General features: G+C 38.2%; 1 protein-coding gene and 1 pseudogene across 2 annotated transcripts; one reads left to right on the top strand and one right to left on the bottom strand.

Annotated features, from left to right (window-relative positions):
* LOC18792690 lies at positions 545-3,096 on the top strand (annotated as a pseudogene).
* Positions 10,396-13,095, bottom strand: LOC18790963 (uncharacterized protein At4g15545). Of its 2 annotated transcripts, none has more exons than XM_007222301.2 (9): positions 12,576-13,095; positions 12,427-12,495; positions 12,287-12,343; positions 12,099-12,180; positions 11,676-11,786; positions 11,274-11,495; positions 11,091-11,133; positions 10,747-10,825; positions 10,396-10,651 (listed from the first exon to the last, which is right to left on the bottom strand). In XM_007222301.2, the coding sequence occupies exons 1-9, from the start codon at positions 12,852-12,854 to the stop codon at positions 10,559-10,561; spliced, it is 1,035 nt and encodes a 344-aa protein (XP_007222363.1). In that variant the 5' UTR covers positions 12,855-13,095; the 3' UTR covers positions 10,396-10,558. The 2 variants fall into 2 exon arrangements, with proteins under 2 accessions (XP_007222363.1, XP_007222362.1); XM_007222300.2 differs by having other exon boundaries at positions 11,676-11,780; positions 12,576-13,092.

A 13,851-nucleotide genomic window follows, 5' to 3' on the forward strand; every position in this document is an offset into this window, starting at 1 on the left:
CATCATCTTGTACAAGCATTGGTAATGAAAGCCATTTTAATTTAAGACAGAAGAAATTACAACACAAATCAAACGAGGAGATTTTTATTTGTTTCCTAATCATACTATCGATTTATTTTTATACATATAGATCATTTAAATGCAATGATGAAGTTGGTGCATCATAAGTTTTGAGTGATGCTAAACAAACCCTAAAATTAACTGAGTACACCATAATATTTAAATCAAAATGTAAAATTAACTAAGTACGAGAGGGCAAAGCACCAATAGTAGTTTTAATGTTTTTAAGTTTCTTTTTTTACTTTAAAAAAAAAGTTTATTATAAATCAAGACGGATGCGCCAGTGAAAATACGATTATCCTTTAATTTTAATGAAACCTGGTGTGTGTTAGTTCAAGTTTATTAACTTAAATTTAAGATTCCATCAAAAAGAAAAAACTCACATTTAAGAGAGAAATCTGAAGTCAAAATATTATTGAAATATATTAACAACTATAACGAGGTTTAAGATTAAACATAAAACCATTTTGTTACGAAAGAAATAATCGACTACACTCAAGTCCACATCTCTCACCACCGAAGCTGGCCCCGGACAAGAACCCTTCACTCTTTGCCAAATTTGCCAATCCCATCCCACGTGCCCGACCACGTGTTCTCAAGAAAACTTGGAGTTTCATTTTGCCGCGCCTGAAAATGGCGACCATATCCATAAGCTTCTGTCCGTACGCTATGGCTCGCCCCAGGGTCCCACGAACTCGCATACCTCCGGTGAAGAAGCAGACAGTACGGAGCCCTAACCCTAACCCTAGCCATAAGCTGAAGGCTCGAACTGGCGCCAAACAGTTGTCATCCATCGGAGTCGAAGCCACCACCTACACTGGCTTGCCTCCCAGAGAGGACTTCTCCCTCCCTTCTTTGGATTCGTGGTCGTTGGAGTTCTCATCCGAAGTGAAGCTCTCCGAATCAAATCGCGCTTAAAGTTGAGAAGGAGATTGATAATTTAAGCAGTGAAGAGGAGGAGGAGGAAGAAGAAGAAGAAGAAGAAAAGGGCTTAGATGGTCATTTGGGGTTGAATTATGGTCAATTTGAGGTCTTTGAGGGAACTTATGATTCTGAACTGGACGAGGAAGATGATGATAGCGATATTGAGGGGTTTAGTGATGACAAATTGGAAAGTGTTTATCAAAACGACGACGGTGAATTGCTAGGGTTTAAGGAGGGCGAAGCTGTGAATTTATCAGATAATGAGGTCAAATTGGAGGAAGGGGAAGTGAAGGAGAAGGGAGTACCAGCAGTAATGCGGTGTTTCGACCGCGCAAAAATCTTCGCGAAGGCAGGGGACGGAGGGAACGGCGTCGTCGCAATGCGGCGTGAAAAGTTCGTGCCTTTGGGCGGTCCGTCAGGCGGTAACGGTGGGCGAGGAGGTAATGTGTATATGGAAGTAGATGGTTCGATGAATTCACTTCTGCCATTTCGAAACAGCGTTCATTTTCGGGCAGGGAGAGGTGATCATGGAAGAGGGCAGTCCCAGAATGGGGCTAAGGGAGAGGACGTCGTGATTAAAGTAGCTCCTGGGACTGTTGTTCTAGAGGCCGTGAAGGAGGAGGTGCTTCTGGAGTTATTGCATCCCGGGCAGCGTCCATTGTTGTTGCCGGGAGGAAGAGGCGTGAGAGGGAACGCATCGTTTAAGTCGGGGACGAATAAGGTGCCAAGGATTGCTGAGAATGGTGCAGAGGGTCCTGAAATGTGAGTTCAGCTCTTTTGGTTCTCTAATCAACCGAATTGCATTGCTTTAAGTTTATGCTTGTTGTTATCATTAATGTTGTTTGGCTCTTACATTGTGATTTTTGATAGTTGGAATTGTTCTGTTAGCATGTAGTCGTTCAAAAGTAGAACAATGGTGAAAAACTTGTGGATTATTTGAGACATTATTCTGGCAGTAAATGTTGATATGCACCAAGCATTTAAAAAAACTGGTAGTGTGACCCAAATATTGGTGTAAGTAGAAGTTAGGTGCATTTCCAGGATATCTTTACTCATGTTAGTGTAAAGGAGGTTCTCTTGTAGACATGTAGTGTTTCTCTTTGTTCTACTTGCAGGTTTCGAGTTTGAAAAATAGGCAATCATTAGCTGGTATCAAACAGTTGGGGTTGGCTTAGTTAAATTAATTGTTAGAATTGGTAGAGGTTGTCTGATATCTTACAATAATTGGCCTCTCCTTGCTCCCAGCCATGTCAAAATTAGAGATACATGCTATCTTTGTGTAATCATTTTCACTACTTGAACAGTATGAATGAAATGATGGTATTATTGATCAGGTGGTTGGAGCTGGAGCTAAAGCTAGTTGCAGATATTGGAATAGTGGGCGCCCCAAATGCAGGGAAAAGCACACTTTTGAGTGTGATAAGTGCTGCTCAGTCAACAATAGCAAATTATCCCTTCACAACTTTACTTCCTAATCTGGGTGTGGTTTCTTTTGACTATGATTCTACAATGGTAGTAGCAGATCTGCCAGGTTTACTTGAAGAAGCACACCGGGGTTTTGGTTTGGGACATGAGTTTCTACGGCACACTGAGAGGTGTTCTGCCTGGTATAAGCTGTGACCATCATCTCCCAAGTTATTGAAAACTTAGTTACAAATTCTTTTTATGCTCAGGGATGAAAGCAAGTTGATTAATTTAATAATCTTACTGTCTTTACCCTATCTTAATGTCTGAGCCCGTGGAAACACAATAAGTATTGTCTTTCAACTAACATATATGGTGTTTTTTCTTGTCATTTTTGTCAATTTCGTGTATTATATATTCTGTCCTGTTATAAATAATATGGTGGAGCCCACATGTTGGAAGATTTTTCCTACAAAAGGGTTCACCCCTCTTGTAATTATGAGATAGAAAGAATGAATTCAGATTGCAGAAGTTTCTCTCTTTCTCTCCTCAACTCTCTTTCTCTCCATCAATTCTTTGATTTTATAACACGTTATCAGCACGAATTCGCTCTCAAATATACAAGCTGAATTCTCTGATGAAACCTAGATATCTTATCTCTCTCCAGCCTCAGCTCCCCTGCTTCTTCCTCTGTTTCTTTCACAAAGAGCTCTTCTTTCTCACCATTTGAACTTTCGGTGTTGATATGAACCGAAAGACCAGTTCCTCTGGCAGAGCTTTGTTTACCCTTTGAACTTTCGGAAAACAAAAGGCATAGACAAAGGGGCTATACTATGTTCATGCAGTCATAACCCTTCTTATTGGTCAGGCTTCCACCTCTTGACTGGCAGACTCGGTTTCATTTTTCTCTGGGCCCCCCCCCCCCTTCTTCGTCTTCTTCATCTGCCTCATCAGCTAATTTCGTAAGCTCCTCCTGGATCATGAGCTTTATGGATGACTTTCTCGGGCTGAGATCTGTATCAAATTGCCAAGCTGAAAAAGGACCTCGGCTCCTCCTCCACGAGCTTCACATGGAAGTTCAACTTCAGCTGGCTGTTGATGCTGAAGCTGGGGAAAAGCAGAAAATGAAAGCAAAGGGAGGGAGGGAGGCAGGGAGAGCGGGGACACTTGGCGCGGCGTAATTGATTGGATGGGCGCTTGGGCTTGACAAGTTGGGATGGATGATGACCAACGACTGATGATGATGGCGGCCATAGTGCAAGTCTATAATGATATTATTTTATGAAGGTGTGATATTATTTTAATTATATAATTATATTGATTAAAGGTGTGCAGGAGGAAAAGTGGGATACAGCAAGTTAATCCTAGTGAAAAGCAAAGTAAAGGAAACAAATGATTATTGCCAGGCATGTGAACACCCACCGAAATAAAGAGATAAGTATCCTGCCTCACTCTATCTCCTTTATTTAAGTATATTATTAAAATACCTACAGAATTTAATACTCATGACCAGATTGCAGGTGGAAAGAAGAAAAACCAACGTGATATATCTAGTTTTCCACTAATATATCCGTATAATAATATTATACTATTTGATAGTGGTGTTGATAAGAACCCACTAATAATTGCCTTTACTTTATCGCAAACTTATTCCTACTTAAAGTATGATGTGGAATTGACCCTCATACTTTAAGAAATTACTTTACTGTACATTATTTACTGTATGGTGTAGGTTTATTACCCATACAACAGTATTTATTTAAAAGGGTGGTGCGGGTTTATCGTCCACGCCTTTACTTTTATTTAAATGTATGGAGCAGAATTAGTGCCCATACAAGCACGTTTACTTTATCGCAAATTTACTTTTACTTAAAGTATGATGTGGAATTAACCCTCATACTTTATGAATTTACTTTACCGCACATTTACTTTTACTTAAAGTATGATGAGGAATTAACCCTCATACTTTATGGATTTATTTTACCGCACATTTACTTTTATTTAAAGTGTGGTGCGGGTTTATCGTCCATACCAGTAATTTATTTACCAGCAATTTATTTTATGGATTAAATGTGCTGTATGATGAGTTTTTACAGTATGCAGATCAGGACCAGAAGTTCCTTGATCCTCATCATACAATTACATCAGGACTTGAAGATCCTTGATAATGATGTTAAAATGAGAGCTGGCAGTCTCTCCGGTACTATATTTGTAAACATATGATTGGACTTGAGGGTCCTTGATCCTTGACATGTAAATAAGGACCTGGAGTTCCTTAATGATGTAACAGTACCGTATTGGTTCATAATGCCGTACACATGGATGATAACTGTACTGGCAAATGTACTGTACACATGAATAGTACCGGATATATGAATAGTGACGTATACATAAATATTAACCATTTTGGGTAAACCGTCACTATATTCAAAAAGGGAACCTGCAGTTCCTTAAACTCATGAATGAGCAATTAAATGAGATGCCAGAAGTTCCTCAAGATATGGACAATTATGTAAGGACTTGAAGTCCAGAAATATGTACAGAAAATTGTAAAAATGTCCATACCATAAGAATATGTGATTTTGGCTTGAGGTTCAAAATCTAACAGTGTTGAGAACCTGAAGTTCCAACAATTAAATGGACAACTCTTGGTATTATTGCAAATAGTGGTACGCCACATATTTCTTTGGCATAAGAAAATGATGAATTTAATAAAGTTCGATTCTGTTATAATCGACACCTCAAGTAAGAAATATATTTTGTGAATTCCGGTTGTTAAGAATACACCGTGAAATGGATAATATCAATATAAATCTCAAATGATGAATTGAGGCTCCCCACAGATTTTGATATATCTGGGCCGGAAGCACATGGATTCAAATATATGAGAAATCCCGAATTTGAGATTGTGGGTATATAGTAGTTAATGCTCTTCACTACTATATTGCGATATTATCGTAGCTTTTACTCAATTCATATTTCATGTTCATTTGAAAAAGGGCGAATAAATTCTGAGTTTGTGTTTAGCCCAGGCCAAAAGTTCCAGACGTTGAAATATGAAATTTGGGAGAGTCGATGTGGTTATTTGAACCTATAAGGCACAAGGTTCCAAACCGTCATTTTGAAAAGACGTAAAAACCACAGGTGCAAGTTTAAGAATGTGCGCAATTATTATAACAGGAACATACAACAGATAGATTTTTTTTTTTTTCTGCAATGAAGGTGCAGCCCCTGTAAAATCTATAAAAATACATTATGTTCTGGAAGCCTCTGAAGGAAGAGGACGACGCCTCTTAAGCTTAGCCATGAGCCTCTCATGGTCTCCCAAAATTCTTTCATTGGAGACCTGCAGCATATCTAGCCTTCTCAGTGTATCAACAGAGTACGAACTCACCAGTTTCAACAAGGCATTATTCTCTCCTTTAAGTTTCTCAACCTCCTGTTGAGACTCATGAAGCATTCTTTGGAGAGACGAATTTTCAGTTGTTAAAATCTGAACCTCGTTTGCTCTAGCACGCAAACGATCAGCCATGTTAGAAACAGAAGCAGCACTCTGAATACTAAAAGCCATTGAGTCATCAATAGCCTCTTCCTCTGATCTCCCTGTTAACAGCATTTCATCCATTGGAGTAATGAAATTCCTAGCTACTATGACAGCAGTAGCATCATTCATCATCACAGAATCATTAACTGTGAGATGACGATTTTTGGATACAAAGGATGGAGGCCAAACTTGGGCGTCACTGGTTGTTGTGGGAGTATCATTTAAATTGAAATAATCTGGGCAGGAAGAAGAGGAAGCCATTTTTAAGAAAGTTTTCGAAGAAAGTCTTGAGAAAACTAAAGTTTCAGAAAATGAAGGAAGTTAAATTGCAACGCAGTTGCTCCAATCAAGATTTGCAAATGCAATATCTATAGGAGGAAATATGACTACAGTTTTTTTCAGGATCCCAATATCTTTTCGGATCCCCATATTCTCTTTTTCTTTCCCAGATTCCAAAACTTCACGTGGCCTTCATTAATGATTGTCGGCACTTTCGGCGTTTTCAAAGTATTATTTTCGTCAAAAGCCGATATTGCTTTACGGATTTCACGGAGCTACTTTTTCAAAAGTATCCCGAGAATCTCGCAATTTTCCTATGGTTAATTTGAAATTCACCGGTTCTACCTATTCATTGTATTTGTGTATAAATGTGTTACTAACGAAATTTTCTTTGCAGAAGACATCCAGTTTTCTCCATACCTAGGGATGCGATATCTACTTGTTTTTCTTATCAGTGAGCACTTAATATGCCCGAGAAGCAAGACTATCTCTGATCATCCATTCAGGAAGCAAGACTATCCCTGATCACGTTTCCGCTACATCAGGGAACTGTGAAGGCAACCTTATGCTCTAATCTCCGGAAGTTCTTCTAGACTAGAAGAAATGAGAGCTGGTTGTTTGCTCCCACCAGCTTCCTTCCTTGATTGCTGAGCTTGTTGTCTGCTCCCACCAGCTTCCTTCCCTGATTGCTTACCTTCTCTTGCAATCCATATCACAATTTTTTGCATTTTTTTTCTCTTTTTGTAACTCTGTGGGTTATTTGTTTTTGACAGAGAAAAGAGTTGTGATTTTGCTCTTGCAGGATATAACTAGATCATCAAGCGCTACATTATATTTACTGGGCCGATACGACCTTGAATGATACTTGAGAAAAGTTTCTCCCACCTAAGGATGTAAGCAGTATTTGTGTTATTATATGCTTATATACTTATTTGATATTTTATCTTGAAAGGTAACCAAATAGGGAGATAAGTCTGTTCCAAAAGAATGGCTTGTATGTATCCATGAATTATTAATGCAAATTTTACAGATTGTAAGTTGGATACATTGATAATACACTGCACAGATTAAAGTCCCATAAGAACAGAATATGGGTATAGCAGTGATCAATATGATGCACGCCTGTTGCGTAGCGAATGATGTGGATTGAAGTCCCAAAAGGACAATCCTTTAACATGTCAATATTGATATTGTACACGCCTAATGCGTAGCAAATTATATGGGTTAAAATCCCATAATATGGGTTAAAGTCCCATAAATTAATTGACATGTATGTATTAATCTGTAGCATGCCTGCAGCATGACAGATATATGGGTTCTACATGTTTCAACTTCCTAAATGGAGATTATCCACGCCCTACTGCTAAATAACGCTCCAATGGATGTTATAATCCACATTCTCACATAATAAAAGCCCCATGAAGTGGCTTGAGTACCCAAAGGCAAATAAATGCTTATAATTGATGCATGCGCATGCAAATGAGAATGGTGGGATCATGAATTGATGAATGACAATTTTTGATCATGAATTGATGAATGACAATTTTTGATTTTGGAGTAGCTACTCAAATCATCAATGGGTTGTGTTGATTGGAACCACGTTCAATTATTAAATGTCGACAATATCATTGGCCAAAATGGAACGAGGTAATTCCATTATAAATGAGAATGAACGTGAAAGAACAAACCCACAATACGAACCCCAAAATTTGTTAATACTGAATTTATACTTGGGTGTTTGGAATAAAAGGGAATATACCTACTTTGTACGACACACTGTTTCTGGCAGAAATAAGGAATGTTGGGTTTTCTCCATATTTACAGATTCAATTGTGCCCCCCCTCCCCCCCTTATTACACAATTACGGAGACCAACATATTATCTTTAAGGGTTATTAAATACACGGAGCATATCGCCAGAAGCGATTTCCTAAAGATGTATAAATAGCTGGGTTAAAGCTATATAATGTGTCATAAAGTTTAATCCCTTTTAGACAAAATCCGTTGAGAGGATTGATATTGCATAAAGCAAGTCCCTAAAGGACATGTGCTTGAAGCACAAAGTTTGTACTCAATATTAATATGCATAAATTACCTCAGTGAGTACATTGATTATAATGTGATTGCAACACATTAAAGCTTCTGCAGAATTCATGAAATATTTGTCTCGATCGAGCATTATACCAACGAGATTCTTGCTTATACTAAGAGAGTCTTATCCGTTGGTCCTTAAATGTTTTTCCAGAAGTATATTAGACCAGATAGAGCTCAGCTCCACACTGTACTCTTTTTCCTTCATCCAGGTTTTTATCCCATTGGATTTTTCCTGGTAAGGTTTTAACGAGGCAGTGTCGCTCAAGGGTTTAGGGTATACTATGAAAATTTTTATGGTCGCTTACTGGACAAAAGCTAGTCCTAAATTTTTCAGGGGGAGATATTCACAAAGGGGGAGCATGGTTTTAATAAAGACCTCCATACACTGTACTCTTTTTCCTTCATCCAGGTTTTTATCCCACTGGGTTTTTCCTGGTAAGGTTTTAACGAGGCAGTGTCGCTCAAAATTGACTCACAGAAGCAGTGTCAACTACGATAGTCAAAAAGGTGATCAACAACATGACTTAAAGATATTTTGCCAAGCATCAGGGGGAGCGTGCTATCAATACAGATATTCAAAACACTGTACTCTTTTTCCTTCGTCCAGGTTTTTATCCCACTGGGTTTTTCCTGGCAAGATTTTAACGAGGCAGTGTTGCACCCGTGTCAATCTACACAGAATTTTATGTTCCACATGGTTATGTACTCTTTTTCCCTTCGACCAGTTTTTTTTTGTCCCACTGGGTTTTTACTGGCCAGGTTTTTAACGAGGCATATTCCGTATCATTTGTGGTCTCCAAGGGGGAGTGTTATAAATAATATGGTGGAGCCCACATGTTGGAAGATTTTTCCTACAAAAGGGTTCACCCCTCTTGTAATTATGAGATAGAAAGAATGAATTCAGATTGCAGAAGTTTCTCTCTCTCTCCTCAACTCTCTTTCTCTCCATCAATTCTTTGATTTTATAACATGTCCGTCCTTCCTATTTTACAATAGGTACAAAATTCGGAGGACTAAATTTTGGAATCTTAAGTCTGCTTCTCTCTCTGGCTAGGGAAAACAAAAGAACTCCATATTTATTCTCTAATTACTATTTTAAATTTTGTTATTTAATTTGATTTTTTTATTTAAGTTTTATTTAATTCTTTATCATCACCGTCATTATTATATGCCTTGTAGTAACAATGTTGTATATTAATATGACCTTCATCTTTCTGGAAATCTCAGATACATGTTGTTGATGGCTCATCACAAGAGCCAGAATTTGAGTTCGATGCAGTCCATTTGAGTTGGAACTGTTTAGTCCTGAAATTGCTGAAAAGCCTTATGTCGCTGCTTTCAATAAAATGGAACCTGACATTTTACCGATGGTTGGAGATGGTGGTGGAGATGGAGGTGGTGGATTTGTCCCCCATCTCGGAACGCGACCTCTCGTCCTAGCACGTGGAGGAGGCATGATTCTATACGAAGGAAACAATAGAACCTTTGATACCAAGCTGATAGGACCTGCTTCGAATTCCCTTGAAATCCGGGACGAATTCCTTAGTATTTCCGACATCTTACTGATGCCAGACCCACTTAATTACTCACTCATCAGTTAAACAATGGTCTTTATTATACTGCTACTTAGGTACAATCTTGTTTGATTGTCCATGATAATAAAACTTTGTGATAAATAAAAAAATCAAATAGAAACTAGAATCTTTATATTTATATGAATTCATCACGTTTGCTAATTGTATATTAATAAACGATTGTAGACTGGACTCCAACAGATACACTACGTTAATTAGCTAAAGTAGAACGCCAAAAGCCTTCCTTGACGTTGTGAGCTTGTGAAAAGCCAATCTTCAGGGAAACAGCAGTTATATTATGGAGGACGGACACTGAAGCAAGTAGTATGAACGTGTAAGGTTCACATTTCAACATTTTAAATAAGTTAGGTCCCGAAACGCTAAAAGAGGTACCGAGTTTGAATCTCCTCTATCCCATAAATAAAAAAATAAAAAAATGAGTTTGATGCTGAAGAATGTAAGTCATCTTCAGCTAAAAAATCTTTTTTTTGTTTGTTTTGTTTTTATGTTCAAGGACTGATGAAAAAAGTCATTTTCCAGCTCTCGCAAAGTTATTACTCATACAGTACCAGGAGTTCAAATAATGGTTTTAGTACAGATTTAATTCACATTTAATTTACAGCAAAAACAGATGTAAGTGGTGAAACTGACGTGTGCACAGCTTAAATTGTCAAGGGAGTTTAGTGTACATTGCGACTGATTAAGCCTTCGAATATAGCATATAGATCCTTGTTATCTGGGCCAAAAATCTCATCAGCCTTCTGCAGAGTCTCCTGAAATTTTGCAAGTTTACAGATAACATGTAAATAGCAAACCAAATCATCGACACCGAGGGAGAGAGGGAGGGAGGAGGGAAGGGAACACATACCTCCTTTGTTTGCTTGTGGCCATTTAGCTCCTTAACATTAGCAAGAAATGCACCAAACTGCTCGTAAGACAAACGACTCCTGAGGGTAACAAAGAGAAAAAGAAAAGAAAAAAATCGGACAGTGGGAATTTTAGTCCTTAAGATTTGCTAGAACTCACCAAATTTCTCATAAGACAAATGATTTCTGATGCCAACAAGAGGGAAAACAAAATAACCAGACAACAAACTTTCTTATTCAACTAGCCGGGAAATTAATTTTTAACTTGGATGCAGGCAATAATCGGATTTTCTATATATGGTTCTTTCCATCAGACCCAGATTCCAAACTCAATAAGTGTCTTTACCTGACTTGGCGGAAAAATTCTTTCCCATCCACCCGAGTTCTTCCTAAAACAATTCAAGAGAGAATTAAGAACATTAGAAGAATACACATCGAACAACAGAAGAGCAGTTCTCAATAACGGCGGTTTCTACTTTCTAAGTGAAATGTGACTAAACATTTTCTACAAAGGGTTTCTCGAGCTAACCATATTCAGTGCTGTGATGGCTTGAAGGCATAGAAGATCTGTCATCAAACATGCCTCTTGAGGTGGCGAATGACATGGAGTGCCGCTTAGGGGACACAGGTTTTGATGTTCTTGTTGGGGATGTGGATGCAGAATAGACTGGAGGAGAACCAGGAGGAGTGAACCGAGGTGTGCTAGTTTGGGATGCTAACAGGAGGCCCGGTGATATGCGAGGTCTTTCAGCTGCCATTGCAATGATAAGAAGCAACAAATACAACAATGTTAAAAATTGGCATGCCAAGTTGGAGGTTTAATAATGCATTCTCTAGCTTAACAATTCACACTTATGACTATAGAAGCTTCCTCACTATATGGCATACATGGAAGCATTTTCTATGACTAAGATTTGTATTCGAATCATACCTTCTGTGTCACGATCCTCCGAAAATATGCTTCCTGTTTCAGAGTAATGGCTACGGATTGAAGATGCCCTCGAAGGTGGCAATGTGGCAAATGTGGCATCACCTTCTGAAACTACTATCACGTTATGATTTTATTTTGCATTGGCTTTTAAGTGAGAAACCAAAACATAGAGCATAAGCAGTTGGCCGAAAAGAAAAATCAAAACCATATGCTAAAGGCTAAGATAGTAAGATGAGGTCACATTCAACAAGTAACAAACAAAAAAATTCTACTGCGCACGCTACTTATAATGAGAAATGTTCAGCCTATTAGCCGTCTTGATTTATAGTCTAACAATATAACATGTCACGACGCGGTAGTACAAAAATTAATTAATCTACTTATGAAAATTGAAAATTATAAAATAAAATTTTCTTAGCAAACCTCCAACTTGAGCTTGTGGTTTAGAAGATAAGTTCTCTTGGGTTTGTGTCTTAGGCTTTGCAACAGCCTCCGAAGCTCCGGTCTGTTCCAATGTGGGCCACAAATTCAATCCAAGTTATCAAATTAATTAACAACAAAAGTGTAATCCAAGTCTCAGAGAATCAGCCTCGCAAAACAAAATTACTCACAGAATTTTCGTCCTCTTCTTCAAGTGATCGCATAAGCGTCTTTCTGAACACCTCCAACTGCGCACATTAGCAACCAAACTAAGCTTAGCCAAAACGACACCGTTTCAGCTTCCCCAACGTGAATTTCATATTTCAGTTACCTTTGAGACATCTCTGTTCAGCTTCCTCACAGTGTTGGAGAGCAACGCCTTCTCTTTCACCAAGCCCTCCTGCAATTCCAGAACCAAGTCAATCAGTCAACGAATTGATTAAAATTGAACCGGGTTGACATTCATGGGCCGGGTCGGACCTTCTCCCGCTCGGCGAGGGCGAGTTTATCGGCGGTCTCGGAGAGCGAGGCGTCGAGGGACTCAACCTGCGCCTGGAGCTCGGCGATGAGCTGGTCCTTCTCAGCGAGCTTGGCGCGCAGAGCGTACGACTCTGATTCCAGGGCAGAGACACGTGTCGAGAGCGCAACGGACGTGATTTTGCGGGCCACATCGAGTTGCTCGAAAGGATCCGACGGCAGTACTTGCAACACTTCCTCGGGAAGATCGAAGTTCGAACCACCCGATTCCTTCGCAAGCATTTCTCACCTTTCTCTCTCTTGGTTTTCCTGTTTTTTTTTTTTTTTTCCCCTTTTTTTGTATTTAATTTTTTTCAACTTTTTTGTTTTTTATTCAGAGAGGTTGTTATACTCTACGGCATATAACCAAAATACAATTTTTTTTTTCTTTTTTTTCGTTGGTATATTTTCTGATTGGAAGGAAACATGTGGCTTGTGATTGGATAGGATTTTGAGAAAAAAAGACAAACAACAGCAAAATCTGGACATGACCTAGTGGTTTTGGGCCTAATGGTACGAACCCATTTTTGAAACAAGTAATGGGCTTTGTGAGGCAAAGTAAGCTTTGTCATTTTATGTGGTGGTGGTGGTGGTGATGGAAGGTAAAGGGACAGTGACGGACCTATTAAGGAGTAAGAAGGTGTAGTTACACTTCTTTTCACAAGAAAAATTATTATAGGTGCTTCAAATTGCCCATTTGCTCAACTAGTGTACAGATTACCTTATTTCTATTTTCAATTTTCTTTGTCCTTTTACTTTCATTTATTTTTATATACTCAATTTACTTAAGTTTAAAATATAAATAAAGAAGTACTCCCCATTTGGATTCAAATAAAAATACTAGAAAATCAAATTCCTACTAAATCAAAATTTGAAAAATCGGTTTTAGTGCAAAATACGATTTAGGCTAAAAATGATGGCTCATTAAGTCAATATATATTTCATACTAAAATTCCATAAAATCAAGTTTTCTTATTTGATGTATAAGGAATAAAAGTTGCCAAAAATTATCTTGAGAAAATGATTATTCCGAAAAACTATTTTTCATACTTAGTCGATAATGTTACATAACACAATTTTTCATTATGATATGAATGCATAAAGGGACATAAGGTCAATCTAGGTAAAAAAAACTTTAGATGTTCAATCTATAAAGAGTTTTTAGCCTTTCCAAATTGCACATTCACTAAAAAATTCCTAGGTCCGTCAGAAAACAGGTGGATGTAACTTGTGATTGATT

The sequence above is a fragment of the Prunus persica genome, chromosome G1, assembly GCF_000346465.2.
Source record: "Prunus persica cultivar Lovell chromosome G1, Prunus_persica_NCBIv2, whole genome shotgun sequence".
Taxonomy (NCBI): domain Eukaryota; kingdom Viridiplantae; phylum Streptophyta; class Magnoliopsida; order Rosales; family Rosaceae; genus Prunus; species Prunus persica.

Bases quoted from the DNA above. Each gene is read 5' to 3' on its own strand.
- LOC18790963 (XM_007222301.2), bottom strand. From the start codon at position 12,854: ATGCTTGCGAAGGAATCGGGTGGTTCGAACTTCGATCTTCCCGAGGAA. The intron at 11,134-11,273 runs GTTAGCTCGAGA...GAATTGTTTTAG, and splicing joins CCATCACAGCACTGAATATG to GAAGAACTCGGGTGGATGGG. The intron at 10,826-11,090 runs GTAAAGACACTT...TGTTACCCTCAG, and splicing joins GAATTTTTCCGCCAAGTCAG to GAGTCGTTTGTCTTACGAGC.